This window comes from Uncinocarpus reesii, genomic scaffold (genome assembly GCF_000003515.1).
Source record: "Uncinocarpus reesii 1704 scaffold_1 genomic scaffold, whole genome shotgun sequence".
Lineage (NCBI taxonomy): Eukaryota > Fungi > Ascomycota > Eurotiomycetes > Onygenales > Onygenaceae > Uncinocarpus > Uncinocarpus reesii.
Window position 1 is genome coordinate 6,883,568 of NW_003052500.1, and position 18,903 is coordinate 6,902,470.

An 18,903-nucleotide genomic window follows, 5' to 3' on the forward strand; every position below is an offset into this window, starting at 1 on the left:
GTTAACCGCGGTTCCACTGTGCAGGTAGCTCAAGCTGCACACAAAACGGCCCGTTGTTAGAGACGACGTGACAGGAAGACGGTTGCCTTCTCTCAGATGCGGGCCCCTCAAGGATTCATAAAGAAGCAGCTTTGGTATGGTGTCCGGGCACCGTCCCGCATGACCTCGCGAGCAGCTGGTGGTGGATGCGCAAAGGTCATGAAGCCATAGGCAAACAAGACAAACAGCCGTCAGCTTGGTCGCCAACGCGTGGAGCCGAGTGCGCTAGTCCTATCTCGGAATAGCTGTGGCTAGTGCCGTTCGCCACAGCGGCGATGACTAAGCCAGCCTGAAGCTTCGCGCCTGAACAGCAGAACAAACAGCAATCAAGCAGCTCGTTGAGCGTTCAAGTTCGCCTCCTTGCCCTCTCTGTGGATTCTCTGTGTCCTTTTCCTAGATACCGCACGCGACACGACGAGCTCATATTCGTCTTGATTTCCAAGCATATTCCCTGCCGTTTTCGCCCAGTTCGTCCCCTGTCAGCGTCGTCAAGATGGCGCTGGACAACTACTTTCGCAACAAGATCGAGAGCATGAAGCTCGAAATCATCAAGGGCCAAGCTGTTTTGCGACGGTTAGAAGCTCAGAGAAATGATTACAATTCGAGAGTGCGGCTATTGCGGGAGGAATTGGGGCTTTTGCAGCAGCCTGGATCGTACGTCGGAGAGGTTGTGAAGGTGATGTCAACCAAAAAGGTGCTGGTCAAAGTCCATCCAGAGGGCAAATATGGTATGCCTGATTCTGCGGTTTCCCCTTTTTTTTCGCAAAAGTGCAGAATACTAAGAGGGGACAGTCGTCGACGTTGCCGATGGCGTTGACATAGCAAAGCTTACGGTTGGCAAACGAGTGTCCTTGATGTCCGACTCCTACAAACTAGAGAAGATGCTACCCTCGTCTGTCGATCCCCTCGTCTCCCTCATGATGGTAGAAAAAGTACCGGACAGCACATACGACATGATCGGAGGTCTCGACCAACAAATAAAAGAAATAAAAGAAGTGATTGAATTGGGTCTAAAACACCCCGAGCTGTTCGAGTCCCTGGGTATAGCACAACCGAAAGGTGTTCTCCTGTACGGGCCCCCGGGTACTGGGAAGACACTGTTAGCGAGAGCCGTCGCCCACCACACCGACTGCAAGTTCATTCGTGTCAGCGGCTCGGAGCTGGTGCAAAAGTACATCGGTGAGGGCAGCAGGATGGTCCGAGAGCTCTTCGTCATGGCTAGGGAGCATGCCCCCAGCATCATTTTTATGGACGAAATCGATAGTATTGGCTCGAGTCGTGTGGAGGGTAGCAGCGGCGGAGACTCCGAAGTGCAGCGTACCATGTTGGAGCTCCTCAACCAGCTCGACGGGTTCGAACCGACGAAAAACATCAAGGTCATCATGGCCACGAACAGATTGGACATCCTTGATCCTGCTCTTCTGAGACCTGGTCGTATTGACAGAAAGATTGAATTCCCCCCGCCAAGGTAAGTCGTGCTCTTTTGAAGCCACTTTTCCCAACGCCGATGTCTAACTACGGTTGGGTCCATATAGCGTCGAGGCACGTGCCGACATCCTTCGAATCCACTCCCGTTCGATGAACCTGACTCGTGGGATCAACTTGACGAAGATTGCAGAAAAGATGAATGGGTGTTCGGGTGCGGAGCTCAAGGGTGTCTGCACAGAGGCAGGAATGTATGCACTACGGGAGCGACGTGTCCATGTTACGCAGGAAGACTTTGACCTCGCGACGGCGAAGATCCTCAACAAGCACGACGACAAGGAGGTCAGTCTCGGAAAGCTGTGGAAGTAAGCAGCATCGGATGTATATGGATCTTCTCTTTGCGGCGACTGTCCTGTCATACTCGCGGTCCTATAATAGGAGGGTGGGAACGACAATGTACCAGAGATAAGGTACTCGTTTTGCTGCCGCGGAGGCCAGAATATACCAGGATGCGTGGGTGTTCCTTCACACCAGGCGGTTTGTGGGGCAGGCGTCTCACTGTACATTACGCCATCGTCCACATGGCGCTTGTAGAGTTTCAGCATTCACTTATCTCAGTTCTGTAATGGGCATCGCGCAGCGTTTTTGGCGTGTTTCTACCATCTTGTGCGGCATAACCCGCGGATTCCCCAAGGCCGAAAGGCGCATGCAAGAAATCCGTGCCCAACCATGTAATAGAAGAAATTCCTGAACGTATTCCACACAGCGTGCCTTTCTCCATCAGCGACGATCTATCCTGCCAGGCGTTGTCGGTGATCTGGGGTGGGCGGCAAGGGGTGTAGTGGTTCTAACTTCTATGGCTCTCACAGTGGACACGCAAGCAGAACAAAGGTCGAGTTTGCGTTCATGGGAGAGACAGTGATCAAATCAACAAACCCGCCTCCAGTGCTTCCCTGGATGATACTGTGCATGTAGGGAGTGGAGTTTCACAGGCCCAATCGCCCGCCGTCGAGCCCATGCGTGATGCCACCCTCTGAGCATCGCCAAAACGCGCACCGAGGGTCTGGACGGCAGCGAGATACGGCGTTGCAGCTCGTTAACTAGTTTAGTCAGTTGTAGGGGCCCTGCATGCGAGACTGACCAGGAGGTTCTAGTCATTGCACGCATCCCTGTCGCACAGCTGTGCATGAGTTCAAGGGATTCATTCCTGATGCCCGTCATGCTCAACAGGATCCATCGTCCCCAACCACGTCCTGGTCGGGATGGAGTCGCTGCATGCACAGGCTGAAGTTTATGCAGCGCCAGACGCTTGAGAAGGTGATAAAGCGTCCAGAAATACGGGGGTTGCAGCAAGCCAGTGCCGACCGCCTCACCTTCAGAAGCTCAGATGAAACCATTCCACCAGGAGCTTAGCTACAGGCATCATCGGTCTTGGTATGGACGCCGAGCTGGAGCTTCCGCCAGCCTGCTGGCTGTTGCCCACGTTGCCCATCTCTCGTCTGTCTCACCGCAACAGGGCCGCTCGTCCATCTCATCCTCGTAGGGCCGGTGGAATAAAATGATAATCATCTCCAATACGATCCCGTCGTTCTGCTTACCTTTGCGCATTACGCTTATCTTGCTTTTCCCACTAAGCTTTTATATTGCTTTTTATCCCTCACTGCAGCCCAAGCCATAGTTAGTTAGTTATTGCTTTGTTCTTCCGCGAAGTCTTGATCAACCTAAATAAGAAGAATATATCTCGTCGCCACCACTCGTTCCCCTCTCAACTCCTTCGATTCATACGCGATTCTTGCCTCTTGACTGTTGATCCTCTTCTGCTGCCCGCCCTGCTTCTTGTTTTCCAAGTCTTGACCGTGCTTCTGGCCTGGAGCCAGGTTGAGTTACGTCAACATCACGCCCATCAGCACCCACTCGCTCAAACAAGTTGAAAAAAGGGCGCGCCGTCAACTTGCTGGCGACCGTTTTCCCTGCTGCTTTCTACTCGGCGCGGTTTGCTTCTTCTTCCTTGATTCCGCTTTGACGCCAAGGGTGATATGGCACAAGGGGAGCTATGGGCTACTCTACTGACGGCTATTAACCCCATCAACGCCCGCGCGATGCCGGTCGTGCTGCAGTCGACCATCGAGCTGCTCGAAGCCGAGCTGGTCAAGGCCCGCGCAGCATTGCAGCAGGTTCAGGCTGAACCTATTGTCACCGTGGCCGAAGACGTCACTGCCGGTGCGATGGAAGCATACAAGGTTCACTTGGTCGGCTGTGCCTCGCGCAAGCAACACAATCATTCCTTTCTGCCCTTGCTAGACGAGACCTTTGTGCGCTATAGCACCATGACTGCCCGCAGGCCATCTCAGCGAGGCGCGTCGCTGTCGGACATTTTGTCAAACTCCCTGGTGATCGACCATCTGGCGCCTTATATGTCGGTCGCATCGTTGCTGTCGTTGGCGTCGACCAACAAAACGATGAGGTCGCTTGTCATGGACACGCCCTATGTGTTTCGCCATCTGGACCTGACACAGTGCAGAGGTGCCCTGCCAGTGTCCTCCAGTGGTTTAGAAGACAACTACGACCCGTCCTCGATGGAAACTGAAGATGAATTCTATGCCCAGCCACTCACAGCCATTTTCGGCGACCTGGGACGACGAGCGATCCTACAAGATGTCCGCACCCTCGTGCTGGACGGTCTTTCGGTTCCGGCAAACTTGGTGGCCAAGATTGTCCTGACGGACGAGTTCAACATTTCCATCCTGTCGATCCGAGGCTGTCTCAACCTGAACGAACGCAACCTGATGCAAGCATTGCAGTACGCGGTGAGGCCCGGTCGTGCCAAGGGCATGCCAAGGGTCAAGGGCATCTATCATTTCAGCAAGGACTGCGATCAACCGTCGTGCTCCCGCCCAGCTTCCCTTGGCGCGCGGCATCGGCCCGACCAGCCTCAACCCGGTCACCGCTCCCGTCACACTCTTCACGACCAGGAAAAGGATGCCCGGCGACACGATTGGTATAAGCCTTCTGGCCAGGTGCTGAAGGATACCATCACCAACGGATGGGCGCAAACCGTGCAGCTTTGCCAGGGCATCATCTCTTTCGACGCTGTTCTTTGCCGGAGTCCGAGGCATGATCCGAACTCCTATACCTCCGACAATCCCAAACGGTTAGGCCCCTATCTCCCGCCCGCCATCGCCACTATTGCACTTGGACCAAGAGGGTGCGAAGGCTGCGGCACCGTCCCCGAAGGTCCGGCAGTCTGGGGCCACTCTCCGGAAGAGTATTTCCCACTGCTATCGCCTCCTCCGTTGCATTCTTCCCGAATCACCGCTGCCAAGAATCCCGCGGTGTACAAGAATGAGACGCCTTCGCTGATCATGCAATGTGAGGACTGCGTCCGGAATCGCCTGTGTCGCCGCTGCAGCCGGTGGTGGTGCTCCGACTGTCTGCAAGATCCTGAAATTCTCAGAAACCCCGGCACCGCATCTCAGCCGCCAGGGATGTTCGCTGGAATGGAACAATCAAAGGCACACGAGTTAAAGGTATTTGATGGTCTCTGTATTGAATGTCGAAATCACCTCGTCGATCCGTGACCGGAGTTCTGGGAGGACACTGCCCCCCGTTTCTACGTCAGGACCTTTCCATGTAACTGGAAATGAAGAGTATGCCTCGTTGCCCTTTGCTAGAGCGCTACCTCTACATTTCTCACGCTCCTTCCCCGCATTACAGTGTCTCGACAATAGACTCTGATTCCTCCCCTATCGTGATCTGCATCTATTTGGTATCAAAAGCTAACTTTTTCAACTAGCATCGGAGACAATGCGTTGCCAGAGATTGCTGGGAATGCGGACCCACGGTAAGATAGATACCCTGTATCTTTCCATACGTACATCTCTAACACACTTTAGTGCACTCGCTGCATGCTTGAGGTCATCCGTACTTGCACCGTCTGCCAAGGAGGATTCTGCTTGGATCACAATGATGGTTGCTCCGAAACAAAGGTTTGCCTCAGCGATCCAACAGCTCCATGGTATCCTCGTACTGATGCGGAGTAGTGTGACTGGTGTAATACCCCTCGACGTGGCGGAAGGATCTAACATAAACCGGCAACAATAAAATGTCGTCGAACGATACTGACAAAGGAGTCACTACACATCATGTTACACGGCGCCTTCTCCGCCGCTAAAATATCAAAACGCCAAGCTCTACGGAGTACACCGCGGAAAGCTCGCGATATTCCTTCAAGGTCGAAGATTTCACAAATCTCTCCTCCATTACGGAGTACAGACACCAAATTTCCAACTCGGCGGCAATACTCCGTATACCCCGCGAGAGCTGATCTCCGCCTCCAAAGGCTTTTTATTTCCTTTTTCTATACTTTCTATCCCCCTGAAATCCTCCACTCCACTCCCAGCGACGACGAGTTTCTCTTCACTTTTTCCAACTTTTACACATTAATTCTTTTTAATTTTTTTAACGACTCTCCTAACGTCCAATGCCTATGCATGATACTCCCATCAGTTTTATTTTCCGGGCCCATTCTATATCGGTTGGTCTTTTTTTTCCCCTCAAGATCGATATCTTTTGCCCGAATATCGATACAGGCGGGTTAGGATTTTTTCGGCGAAGTAGTGTTTCGTTTTTAATAATTGATCGATATCGGTGTTATTACTTCTTTCCACTCTACTCTTATTTGGCACCTGGGGGGCCTTGTATTTGTTGCGTTCTTGTGGTTCTGGGGTTTACCCAAGGGTTTAGACAAGTGGGAAGGGGAATGTCTACTTCGCTCCATCAAACAACAAAATATCAAAATATCAAATAGGTCAAATACCGCAGTTTAAAGCCGTGGTAGAATTATCTCTCTTCATTCAACTTGTCTGGTTTCGCCTTGGACACATGGCCATAAATACTACCACGCTTGACATCGGTTCCGCAAACTGCCACAGGATTAAGGCTTAGTTTCCCGCTCAGAGCATGTTGACTCGCCAAAACGCCCACGATTATTTTTTCGGAAGTCGTCAGGACAAAAGTGGATGTCTGTTTGGCCCATGGTTGAGCTGAGCTGCAGGGGTTTGACCTGTAAAAGGATCCATCAGCTTCTTCCCTTCTACAGGAACATGCTTCCAAGTGACGACGCAGGTTGGAGTTGGAAAGGTAGTAGTTTGGTGAATACCAAAAGTGTTGTCTCCGTCGTATCCAACTCGAGTCCAGTGAAATCCGTTCTTACAGAAAAGACCTAAGTCAATAATGTATTATTAGTTAATCAACAACCAAACGAGAATAGAATGGGAGGATCGCGGAGAGCAGAGTGTGGGAAAGAGGGAAACTCAACAATACACCCAGGAACACCCTCCAGTTTTTTCAATCCTTGCTCCGCAGCCTGGTGTCGGGCACATCTTGCTCGACTGTCGAACCATCTCAAGACTGGACCGGAGCTCGGGCGCTTCAGGATGCGATAAATCGTAAGCCGTGCACGAATACCCTTTATGCCATGGAGCATGGTGCTGTAAGCAGGATACTTGACCGCAATTTCTGCAGTTGTATTTGGGATCGAAATGCTTCTCCAGTGGACGGACTCGACCCCCGTAGCATTTGGGCGTTGGGCAGGGGTACCACCGCGGGTGCATTAGTAGACATTTATGTCGCAGTAAGGCACTCACAGGTGCAAGGTCCTCTTTAGATAGCCCGAGCATAAGGGCGTCCAAGTCAATGACCGCGTCACACTGTAGACAGGTGCACTTGCTCCAATCGACCATCGGTCCGTCTTGCACCCAAAGAAAGCCGACGCGGGTTTCTAGACAGTTTATAACATGGGTTTTGACGCATTCTGCACAGACCTCGGGTGCATGATTGCAAGTTCCAAAATACGGAAAGCTTTCACCCGCGCGGTCAAGTTTCTTCCGCTCAAAGCAAATCACACATTCTCGAGATTTCGCTCTTGGATTTTTCGCACTTGCAGCTTCTAATCTCTGAGCTGCGGCCCGTAGCTTTGCTTTTAGTTGCTGGCAGGTTTGGGATCCACGACGTACTCGTCCGGGCGTGCATCGGCTTAAGGACTTGCTCACACGGCGGATGGGTTTCTCGAGCTCGTTTGGGACGAAGATGCCGACGTTGACAGCATTAAGACGCGTTGCATACCTATGGTTAGTAACAGGCAGCGCCTCTGGCGCGTGTTTTCGGGATTTGTGGATTCTGGAACTGGATTTGAGAGGTTTGAACACTCCAGGCACCGATTCACGAGACGGCAGAGGCCTCAATCTAGCAACCATGATCCTTTTAAAAAAAAAAGGGAGCCCCTGGCCTTCACGGTAGGGGTTTGAAGTATTAAACTGAAAAAAAGAAAAAAAAAAAAACAGTGACTTTGGGCTCTCAAAGCATGCGAGCAATTGCTGAGGTGACTGGGCTTCTTATCCTTTCCTTTCAAAGCCTTTCAAAGGAGCTCGAAAAGAAAACGGCTATCCGCTCTACGCAGGCAATGACCTCATGGTAAAACTCAAGGGGGTATCATCGGGAGCTTTGGAGGGGAAGGAAATAATATGATGAAATCAAAAGGGGGAGTAGTTTGGGCCTGGATTCTTGTCTAGCCAAGGGTACCATGGGGGAGTCGCTGGATTCTTCCGAGTCCAATGTGACTAGAGGACCTGCGGCTACTCGACTGTGCAAAGCATCAAGAACTTCCTCCGTCGAATCCGACACATCCCCGTTGGATTGATACGGCGACTCGGCGAGTTTTGTGATCAGGACGAGAAGCGGATGAAGCGGAAATTATTGGTTTGTGTTACCACCTCTGCCAGCATACAATTGGTCGATTAATAAAAGTTAACTAAATCTCATTGGATGAATATACATAGTCTCCTGCTTCTATTGGTCAAATAATTCCTGCCTATGACTAATCCACTGACCCCTTTGATTTCCTCCATCAACACTGCTTTCCGCGGTTTTCGTTTACTCGATGATTTCCAATGCCAAATGCACCCTGGTGCTCGAGCAGTCTACACGATGCAGAGGGACAATGGCCTGCCAATGGCATGGCTCCTTTCTAGTGCGGCTATCTCGCTGTGTGATTCATGGATCTCAGGAGGCCATGCGTTGACAGCCAACCTCCAATGGGAGAAATCTCAGAAAATGCTTTCTTTCCTAAGGCCGCAGTCATCAGGCCGTCAATCCAGGCCCAGAGCCTGACTCGCTTCTTCCGCAGAGTGCCTGCTCCCTGGGGGCCTCTGGCGAAAGATGATTGATACTTGGCTTGTTTCTGCAAAGGGCTTTGTCAAGCGGGAGCGAACAGGGCAATATTGTCGCCTTTCTCTTACTCTTTCACTAAGACCGCCAGAAAGGAAACAGTGGGCATTTCCATCCGTGCATCCATGCATTGTCTACTGAGGTGTATAAAGATGCGCCAAACTTTTCAAGCTCTGAAATGGACATCCCAAACAAGCTTCCCTGTCTACCTATCTATCCGCAAGCCCTGCTGCTCTTCGAGACCTTGTCGAATTTAGGCCCCAAACCCAATCCGAAACCATATCCGGATCCCCAACTCAACGTTGTTAAACTTGCCGATTACTACCGTCCCGCGCCATATCTTGAACCCAGAAGTGATGTGTTGGATTCTAATCCTCACCTATAGTGGCTGCGGCCATAAAGCCCCTCTTGGCGTCGAAAAGTGCCCCAGAGGCAATTGTCCGGAACCTTTGGAAGAAATACCTATGGGGACTCGCCAGGGAGTTTGCCCATACTGCGCTAATCGGTTCAACTAAAAGGCCGGAGCCCCTGACGAAGACTGGTTGCAAATATTCAATCTCTGTCCTTCGGCATCGGCATTTCCACCCAGAAGTTTCCAGTTTTACCTCTTTCTCTCTGTCTTTGGCGATTTTTGCATTTTAAGTTCATTTTCCCTCCGAACTGCATTGTGATGGCTTGGTTTTGAACTTTGGGAATGCTTATGCGTGTCATGAACCGAGTTTCGACTGACTGCTTCATCCAACACCGTAACCAATAGATATTGGCCCCTAATATAAACACTTCGGATAAAGCCATATATTGTTCTCCCAACCATAACTTAGGTTCGCTTAGTAAGGCTGATATGCAAACAGCGCAAACTACCCGTCCATGTGTGATTACATCATCCCATTCAGATGCTTCTGGAAAGCGCCTGAACCAGCGGCAGCATGTCGCGACCAGACAGCAGGCCTCCGTCAAGGGTGGTGAGGCCGAAATCGTGCTCTAACGCTTTCTTTCTCACGAACTTTTACTTGTTGCAGCAGTTCCTGGCTTTAGCTCATGGAGAGCTCACTGAAATGGTCCGCCTCGTACTCTGTTGCGCCGCCTACACGGTCCTTGAAGAAGCTCCGAGGTGACAAGATATGTCTCCCGCCTTCTGCGCTTGAGGGTATTCTCGCTGCTTTTCCAGCCGTATCTCCCTCCCGACCTCATTCCTCCTCCGTCTCCTTCTCGGAACCCGACGATGGGGCTCACGCCCACAGCCACGAGCTTCCGCACCCTCTCACTTTTCGAATTGTGAACCCCGCAAACGGGCGCGTTGTTTATTCAGGCATACTTGAATTCTCCGCTGAAGAAAGTGAGGTGTCTCTAAGCCCCTTACTACTGCAGAGCCTTGGAATTCAAGCGTCGGATTTCGAGTCGGATTCCACGCTCCCGGAACACGAACGAAGCGAACCGGCCGGAAGCGAGCAAGGTTTAGCGCCTCAAAGCCCTCCTAGAGTTACTGTTCATGTTGTACAGCTTCCCAAGGGAACGTATGTGCGGTTACGGCCCTTGGAAGCCGGGTACGACACCGACGATTGGAAGGCGCTGTTGGAGCGATCTCTCGGGGCAAATTTTACAACCTTGAGCGTAGGAGAACCGCTGCCGGTCCCTGGACGACCCAACGAGGTATTTCAGTTTCTTGTGGACAAAATATTGCCAGAGGGCAACGCTATCTGTATTGTCGATACGGACTTGGAAGTTGATATAGTGCCGCTGGACGAGGAGCAAGCTCGGGAATCAGAAAGGAGGCGAAAAGAGAGGCTGAATTCGAAGCTTTTGGCCAAAGGCGGAAAGTTGCAGCTTGGGAAGCCGGTTCGTGGTGAGCTCGTCGCCGGCCAATTCGTGGACTATGAGCTGCTGGATTGGAGCCGCTCGGAGCCTATTGATATAGAATTGGATGTGGCGGAGGGCGCAAACATCGATATATTCGTCAGTCCATTTGGAGCCCGGCAGAGGAATCGGCCCCGGGATGACGAACATGTTTTTGGTGATTTGTCGAGCGAGTTTCCAAAGCGTATCCGGATTCAGCCCACCAACGTGGAGCTGGAGGGCGCGGAGGCGATTCACATATCCATACTCGCGCGTCAGCCAGAAGAATGGACAGCAACAGAAAATCAGACCTGGGGCTTTTCCCTCCAGGCTACGACGTCAGCTAGAGAGGACCAGCCAGAGGCTTCAGACAGTGGGCCTAGTTCCCAGCATGCTGATGAGGAACAGTGCACGAACTGCCATCAGTGGGTTCCGAAAAGAACCGCCATCTTACATGAAAACTTTTGTCTTCGGAACAATACGTTGTGCTCCAAATGCCAAAAGGTTTTTCAGAAGCGATCTGAAGAATGGCAAAATCACTGGCATTGTCTGTATGACGAAGCCCATGGAAATGATGAATATAGCAAACGCAAGCATAATTCCATTTTCCATGTCGAGCAGGCCTGTAAGGGATGCCCCTTTATTGCCCGCAATACTCCTGATTTGGCCCATCACCGCACCACAACCTGCCCTCAGAAACCCATCCTTTGCCAATTCTGTCACCTTGTAGTTCCTCAACAAGGTGACGGTGATCCCGACGTCCTTGATCCGGAAGTTCTCCACACAAATTTGACCCCCCATGAATTCGTTGATGGCACCCGCACCACAGAGTGCCATTTATGCAATAGAATAATCCGACTTCGAGACATGAATACTCACCTTCGCCACCATGACCTTGAGCGTCTCTCCCGACCACCTCCCCAAATATGCAAGAACCCTAATTGCTGCACTACGCTTGAAGATCCTCTGAAAAGACGTCGAGTTGCAACCAACTCCCTGGGCCTATGCAACGTCTGCTTCGGCCCGCTATACGTCGACCTCTACGATCCAGAAGGGAAAGCGTTACGACGACGCATCGAACGCCGGTACTTGTCTCAGATGCTCAGCGGCTGCGGCAAACCTTGGTGTCGCAACGAATACTGCAAAACAGGTCGATCGAACATGGGAATAAGCGTTGTGTCGGGGAAAGAAGCACTCGGCCTTGTCAAGCCTTTGATCAACGCCGTTTCGATCCCACTGTCAGAGCGAGAAGGAGAGAATACAGCGCCTCTGTATTTTTGCACTGATGAGAATAATCAGACGCGGAGGAAGCTGGCGGAATTACTTGCGTCGGAGGCGGGATATCAACTGGGCTGGGCTGTTGCGGCGGTTCAGGAGGTCGGCGGCAATATTGATAAAGCAAGGGATTGGCTGAGGAATTGGGCCCCAAAAAAGGGCGAGAAGCTTGGAGGCGGAAGTTAGTTGAAATGACTGGTGTATATCTAATGATTTTACGGAGATGGCATCATCGGGCGATTTGTGATGAATTTACGACTACGAGCTCATCATTGATAGATTAGTTACAGAGTAGCACTCTGGGACTGTTGGCATATCTTCCGAGGTTTGGAAGAATGGCGAAAGAGCAATGACCAGCGTACAAACTTTGTGTATATTTTGCATATAGAAATACCAATTGCTGGGATTCCCAATAACAAGAGAATAGGCACTGTACATACATACATATCATGAACCCCAATAATCATAATGTCCTCAACTTGTCCCCTCGAATTCCCGTCTTCCGCCACCGGACCGGCCCCCATAATGCGGCGTCCTTGGGCTCATTTACACCTGCCAGCATAGATTAAACGGCTTCGTGATTGCTTTTCTTGGAAAAGCAAGTCAACTTCGGCCAGACGCGATGTGTACACCGTCACAGCCCCGTAATCGAACGAAAAATCCATCAAGATAAAAGACATTTTCATTTCTTCAGGTGCCCGCGGTTTTCGCTGCCAAAGTACCACTTCCCCTCGACGAGAAAATGCCCATAATTCCAAACACCACATAGAAAAGGGCCAGCGGATACGCTACTAGAGCTCTCATTCCCCTCATCCTTGCCACGGCGCAAAACATCCCGGAGCTACTGTAGGTGCACCACCCCACAGCGGCAGAGGTCAGGAGGTACCCAAACATGGTGTCCATCGGAATGAGAATGCCCACTAAGCTCGTGAGGACCAGCGGGAGGAAGCAGTATCCCAATACGCTAGCGGAACGGGGGAATGTTAACGTGGATGAGAAGTGTCCCGCATTGGTATTTGTCTTGTGGTGCGGATGGTACGCGCTGGGATCGGCGCCTGAGATGTCGGCTGGATTTGAGGATATGTGATCGAGTGTGGGAGACATGAGGCTGAGAATGACGTGCAAAGCGACGGTGCCAAAAACGGCTACACCGTAAATATAGCCATAAAATACTTTTCCGGACAGCAAAAGGAATGTGCCGTAGAGCAGGATGTAAAGGAGGGCGCCGTAGAGATCGCTGTCGTCCATTAGGTGCTGGTCAATGCGGGCAAAGGGATTCAAAACGGTAAGCGTCTAGATAGGCAAGATATGATTAGCGACCCTGGGATCTTTTAAACGGAATAACAAAACCACAGTCGGCACAGTCAAGCTTGGAAACTCGAGTTATCAAAGCTACTCACCTTCATTCTGATATGGTCAAAATTGACCCCCAACTCCTCCAACAACGGCGGCTCTCCCTCATATCCCTCCGTCCCAAACGCAGCAAGCCACCCCGTCCTTAAACCACCCTGTTCGCCCATCCTCCCACTCACACCCGCCGCTGAGCTCCCATAACCGCTCCCTCCATATCCACCTGCTCCGCCACCGACAGGAAACGCCGGGGCTGAAGTAGGCGGCATACCATATCCGCCATACGTTGCTTGCGATGGCGTCGTGTGCCCGGAGACAGATGTGTATGAAGTAGGGTAGAATTGGAGGTTCTGCGCGGATTGTTGGGGATGGGCGCCGTAGGGCTGTTGCGGCTGCTGGGAGTAGAATTGGGCCATTTGCGGCCGAGGTCTGACGGGTGGAAAACGAATGCGGTTGCTAGATGAGAGGGTTATGGGTGTAATTGCAAATGGTGTATATTATCGGTAAAGATCCTTATTAGCTTTCAGGACAGATGGCTGGTTGTGATTGACGAAATTTTGGAGCAATGTTGCTGACTTGTGGTCGTTGGTGGTGAAAGCGAATAGGGCGTCCATGTCAAACTTGAAAAGTGGCCCCTTTTGAGATGAAGCAAAGAACCACAATAATTCCAATTGCCTTCTCCATTCTCCCTGGGGACAAGTGCCGTTATAAAAACAATATTCTCTTGAGCTATGTTTTCACCTCATTTGGACAGAATGTCGCAGCGTGACTACCTATGACTAGAGCTTCATAGACTCAGGCACCAGCAAAATAGCTTTTTTGCGCTCATCTAGATTTTAAAGTACAAGTGGACAGTATGTTTTACAAGAAACTGATCCCAATACCAAGCTGCAAGCCTTTCCTACCCTCCTCTCCCTTCCGCAAAACGAGAGGCAAGGAGAAATTCAATTCAAACCTCGCCACGGGATGGGCGTATACCAGCCCGATGCCAGCTGCTGTACTGGGAAGACCGTTCGCAAGCTCTGAAATAGTGCTTGCCATGCTCTCCCGCACCTCTTGGGGTGAGTTCGGGGTTCCTCCTTGCGGCGTTTTGAGCGCTAATAGCCGTCCGGCATTTACAAAGGCTTGGAGCCGGAATGGCTTGTCGGCGCCAACGCGTGGAAGGGGGAACAACAGATTGGCACTGCCAGCAGCGTAAACGTCGCCGCCTAGCGCATCTGGGCCTTCACGGGGACCAAGACCTGAAATCCTGAAACCTCGTACATCAGTTGGACCTCCTAACTGGAACCGGTCGTTTACCCGAGAGAGCTGAGGCTTGGAGCTCGAATCTAAACCCAATGGATAAAGGAGACCAGCGCGGAAGCTTGTCGTGAAACTGATACCACTGTCCCTCTTGAGTCCAGGAATGGGTACCGGTGCCGCAAGCTGTGTCTCTATCTCCGATTTCCAGAACGAGACGTCACCTTTCAATGGGCCCCATCCTGCTAACTCATTTAGCGTTTTGGCGTAGATGCCACTTGAAGGGAGGATGGGATTATCTCGTAGGTCTCTGACCCAGGTGTGTGAAATGCTTGTTTTGACGCTGTCGCCGGCATTTTCGCGTACAGATGGTGAAGCGTTGCTGGCAAGATTGGTAACCTGCCGCCAAAACCCATTCAGCCCCAGCTCATGACGATGTCCAGCAGTGCTCATCCAGCGAAGCCTGCTCCATGCGCCCTTGACCGCCTCCTCATGACTGGCCCATGATTTCTGTGTATCGCTTGCAAGAGCACCAAGTTCAAATCGAAAATCCGGGTCGCTGAGCAGGGGTGTTTCAAAGGTCGCCTGGTAGGCTGACCTTGTCCGGGTACCTAACGAGGCATTGATGTTCAATGATTCGGCACCACCAAATATATTCCTCCATAGAGCATTTGCGTAGGCAGAACCCTCCGCATTTCCAAGATCGGTGCCGGTTTTGAGAAGGAATCGAGACCGCTCCTTGACGGATAAGTAGACATCCAAATCGGTTGGCGTTGTGGACGGATCAGTCTGGGAAGGTTTATCCAAGTACACGGATATCGGCTGCTGGAAGATGTCTGTAGACCTAAATTATTCCATGTCCACCGCACGTAGCCACCATCGCGGAAATTGGCTGTGCCCGATCCAGCTTACCGAATTTGTGTAGTTTATCAGTGCAAGCGCCGACTTCCTGGAGGGCCTCGGCAAGGGTGTACGGATGGTCCCTATTCGAACTTAACAGGGGGCTAAGCACCCTCTCCAGGAAGCCTTTTCGAGTGCGTGAGGCATTGAGGACTTGGACGGACGAAATGGTACATGGCAAGGTGGAGTTTTGGTCGATCTACTCCGGACGATATTAGCTCAAGGACCGCATTATTCGAAGCAACAGGGAAGGCTAAAGTCTGGCTGGGTTTCCGCACCAACTCTGCCAATCGGGTTTGCGCCTTTTGGTATATCGCATGGACTCTGTCATTCACAGCTTGCTGCCTTTCCTCCAAGACCTTTGGGTCCTCGTTGTGTTTCCGAAGCCGCTCGAAAATCTAGGCGGTGCAGAGCCGTCAGTAAATGCAATGGCAGTTCGTAGAGAAGCAATACAGTGGCACTCGGGATCATCACGTACGCCTTCATCGTCTTGGAGTGGGGAAGCCATTTCGGCCTTGTCAATGGCTCACAATCTGCACCAGCTCCCAGTTCTTGATGCGATATTCCGTCTTTGACAAAACACCCGATGGCTTCGTGGAGGGCACGTGACACCCAGCTTGGCCAACTTCATAAGGAAACACATTGGATTCTCTTGCACCGCAGTTCATTCATCCTTCACCTCCTCTTCGTTTTCGCTGGTTCTTGTTTCTTTGTTGGCTTCTTCTGGAGGAGGATTAAAAATCTGAAAAGCCTGTCTCTGGGAGTTTGAGACTGTCGTTAACTTGCTACATCTCTCGCGCACCCCTCGTTGCTCTATCATCATGGCGACCAAGGCCGCAACCAAGCGGGTGAGAAGGCATCATCGCAACAGCAAATGGGAGCAGAGACCGCTAACAGTTCTGTTTCTAGCTGACGCGTGAATACCAAAACATCCAAAAGAACCCCCCTCCTTATATTGTTGCTCATCCTTCAGAGTCAAACATTCTAGAGTGAGGAAGCGCAGCCCCCTCCTTACAGAGTCATTTCTGCTCACAACCCTGTGCAGGTGGCATTATATCCTTACAGGTCCTCCACAGACACCGTATGAAAATGGCCAATACTGGGGGACATTGATATTCCCACCAGACTATCCCTTTGCTCCGCCTGCTATCCGCATGCACACCCCCAGCGGTCGATTCCAGCCCTCATCCCGACTTTGTCTCAGTATCAGCGATTTCCACCCCAAGTCGTTTAACCCCGCCTGGGAGGTGTCGACCATTCTGATAGGACTGATGTCCTTTATGAATAGCGAAGAAATGACGACGGGCAGTGTGAGCGCATCTGACGGGGAACGCAAACTGCTCGCAGCTCGTTCAAGATGGTGGAATTCGACCGGCGGGGGTTCTCATGTCAAGTCGGTTCCGGGCGTGACTTCCACTATCAAGGGCATTGCAAATATCAAAGCGGGCGATGGAGGCAAAAAGTTTCGAGCGGAGTGGGCGGAGTTGGACGAGGAGAACTGGACTTGGATGAAGGATAATCATATCGATATCGCGACCGGTCAGGTCCTCCCCGACCCCAACGCCGCTACTACAAGCTGCTCCCCCGAAACCAGCGCACTACGTCGCCGTCCGGTCGGGAGCGCTGCCGGTTTGGGCGCGGTCATGGAAGGGGGTCAGGTCGCGCGTGATGTTGGCCAGAGCTGGTTCCGTCGACACAAGGTGTGGGTTGGAGTGTTGATGGTTCTGGGATACGCTCTGTTGGCACGACTGTTCGATGACATTCGTGCCTAGAGTCGCTCACCCTTTCGCTTGACAGGACATTTATTCTTTTTCCACTTGCTGACCGGGCATCGCTGGGAACTGGAGCGGCAACATGCCGTCATTTCCACATGATTATATGCAGCAGGGCTCTCTTATGGGATAATTCATTGGTTTGGGAATGGGCGATGGGAATGGCTTTGAATTTCAGCGACTGGCACTTGAGAAATCTGGCGTTATGGCCTGCCTTGGCGGATTCGAGATGAACTGTTCTTAATATTTTCTTTTCTTTTCTTTTTTACTGCGCCGGAGCCAAGAGGGTTCGAGACGGCCGCTACATACATAGACCCTCAATCAGTGGGATGGCCCATGATATCGCAGAGATAGAACCCATTTAATCGAGTTCCAAATGTAGATTGCCTTCTGGCCCAACTAATATCGCGATTACGAGAATGCGACCGGCCTTTTGACTGGCTTGGCCACTGGTGAAGCGGCCGAGTCTCGAATATCCCAATTGGGCAAATGTTCGAAAAATAGTGCTGGGCGTCGAGCCCGCGTTAAGCGCTGGAGAACCTCTGCACCAGCGTCAATTCTCTTCCCTTCTGCCTGTCGCTTGGTGCTGTTCAGGCAAAGAGAAAAAGCAAAGTCTGTTGCTCGCTGCCAGCGAGTCAGCGCCATGCGATCTTCACTCCAGCCTCGCCATCTGCGAACGAAATCCCAACATTCGCATCGCCCGTTATTATTCATCCATCCTGCACCGTCGCGAGTCCCACCATCCATCTGCTGTTTAGTCCAACCCACACTCCTGGATCCGGCCTGTTCCCCAGCAGCCGCGTTGTTTCGCCTCCCATGCACTACTCCTCTTAGGGCTATCGCAGGCCTCTCTAGCCGTGCGCATCTCCCGCGCTGCACACCCCCAAGTTCCAACCGGCGAATTTTCCCACTCACCCCCAAAGGAGGCCGCATGGCCGGCTGCCAGTCAGTTGCCGTCCACCATCCGGCCTGAGAAACCGCAAGGAACGTATCGCTGCTGCATAACCTGGGCCTTGGCTGACCTGGGGTTTCCTCGCCTCCCCTCCATCTGGCCTGGGCTGAGATGGACCAGTCGAGCAAGGAAAGGAGTGGCTCTGCGGCGCCGCTGAACGCTCCCAGTCAAGCTCGCTGTAGGTGCAGTTTTGCATATTTGGCTGTGTTGCTTTCTTTGTTCCCTCGGCTAAAATCCTCGTGTTGAGCGCCGGTTTTGTGCCTGATCTTCTCCTCTAACCGTTTTCTGATCCCTGTTGTTATTACTGGTTACACACTCGCCTGCTTCTGACATGCATCTTGTGCCCTACAGCTGGCATCACTTGCTCCCTCCCCGGGAATAAATATGCTGTTCCAGCCTATTTGCCGCGACAGGGATCCATTGATTCTGTGGGGCTTCGATAACTTTATCAAAGCTTGCATCTATACATCTCGGGAACAAAAATTCAAGATATTAATTGATGTTCCTTTCCCACCACCATAGACTGTAATATCTGCGTTTCGACTAACCTGGAATTGTCTCTCCAACTGGTCTAGGCTCGAAAAAACCAATCCCTGCTCACGACCTACCGTCATTTACCTTCATCGACCATGATGATAACCTGGCTTCCAAGCGCATCAAAGATGCAAACGCCAGAAAGGCGATTCGATCCCATGTGATGCGCGATGTCCGCCGGCGAGAACGCCTTGCTGGCCTTAAACGGGTCTCAAAACGGGAAAAAAAGGGCCAGGCAAATGTTGGCGAACAGTCTACAGATTCCCGCACTGAGACGGCCAGCTCCCCTTCGAACTCTTCGCCTGATACTGGAATAACTATGGTATTGCCTACCAGGTCAAGGAGGCCACCTTCATGGAG

General features: G+C 51.8%; 7 protein-coding genes across 7 annotated transcripts; 4 read left to right on the forward strand and 3 right to left on the reverse strand.

Moving 5' to 3' along the window:
* Window positions 1-532: 532 nt before the first annotated feature.
* UREG_02593 (26S protease regulatory subunit 8) lies at window positions 533-1,833 on the forward strand (the record flags this gene model as incomplete). Its single annotated transcript, XM_002543031.1, has 3 exons — window positions 533-767; window positions 832-1,507; window positions 1,575-1,833. 3 exons carry the CDS (start codon window positions 533-535, stop codon window positions 1,831-1,833), a joined length of 1,170 nt encoding a protein of 389 aa, XP_002543077.1.
* A 1,667-nt stretch (window positions 1,834-3,500) lies between these two features.
* Window positions 3,501-5,504, forward strand: UREG_02594 (uncharacterized protein; the record flags this gene model as incomplete). The annotated part of the gene is made up of 3 exons (XM_002543032.1): window positions 3,501-4,991; window positions 5,258-5,305; window positions 5,358-5,504. The coding sequence occupies 3 exons, from the start codon at window positions 3,501-3,503 to the stop codon at window positions 5,502-5,504; spliced, it is 1,686 nt and encodes a 561-aa protein (XP_002543078.1).
* A 799-nt stretch (window positions 5,505-6,303) lies between these two features.
* Window positions 6,304-7,718, reverse strand: UREG_02595 (uncharacterized protein; the record flags this gene model as incomplete). Its single annotated transcript, XM_002543033.1, has 4 exons — window positions 6,304-6,526; window positions 6,677-6,685; window positions 6,789-6,931; window positions 7,110-7,718. 4 exons carry the CDS (start codon window positions 7,716-7,718, stop codon window positions 6,304-6,306), a joined length of 984 nt encoding a protein of 327 aa, XP_002543079.1.
* Window positions 7,719-9,614: 1,896 nt separating this feature from the next.
* UREG_02596 (uncharacterized protein) lies at window positions 9,615-11,982 on the forward strand (the record flags this gene model as incomplete). The annotated part of the gene is made up of 2 exons (XM_002543034.1): window positions 9,615-9,650; window positions 9,724-11,982. 2 exons carry the CDS (start codon window positions 9,615-9,617, stop codon window positions 11,980-11,982), a joined length of 2,295 nt encoding a protein of 764 aa, XP_002543080.1.
* Window positions 11,983-12,486: 504 nt separating this feature from the next.
* On the reverse strand, window positions 12,487-13,316 carry UREG_02597 (uncharacterized protein; the record flags this gene model as incomplete). The annotated part of the gene is made up of 2 exons (XM_002543035.1): window positions 12,487-13,089; window positions 13,197-13,316. The coding sequence occupies 2 exons, from the start codon at window positions 13,314-13,316 to the stop codon at window positions 12,487-12,489; spliced, it is 723 nt and encodes a 240-aa protein (XP_002543081.1).
* Window positions 13,317-14,007: 691 nt separating this feature from the next.
* UREG_02598 (uncharacterized protein) lies at window positions 14,008-15,793 on the reverse strand (the record flags this gene model as incomplete). Its single annotated transcript, XM_002543036.1, has 4 exons — window positions 14,008-15,221; window positions 15,298-15,484; window positions 15,564-15,683; window positions 15,764-15,793. 4 exons carry the CDS (start codon window positions 15,791-15,793, stop codon window positions 14,008-14,010), a joined length of 1,551 nt encoding a protein of 516 aa, XP_002543082.1.
* A 313-nt stretch (window positions 15,794-16,106) lies between these two features.
* Window positions 16,107-17,057, forward strand: UREG_02599 (ubiquitin-conjugating enzyme E2 6; the record flags this gene model as incomplete). Its single annotated transcript, XM_002543037.1, has 3 exons — window positions 16,107-16,133; window positions 16,195-16,274; window positions 16,331-17,057. 3 exons carry the CDS (start codon window positions 16,107-16,109, stop codon window positions 17,055-17,057), a joined length of 834 nt encoding a protein of 277 aa, XP_002543083.1.
* Window positions 17,058-18,903: the final 1,846 nt, after the last annotated feature.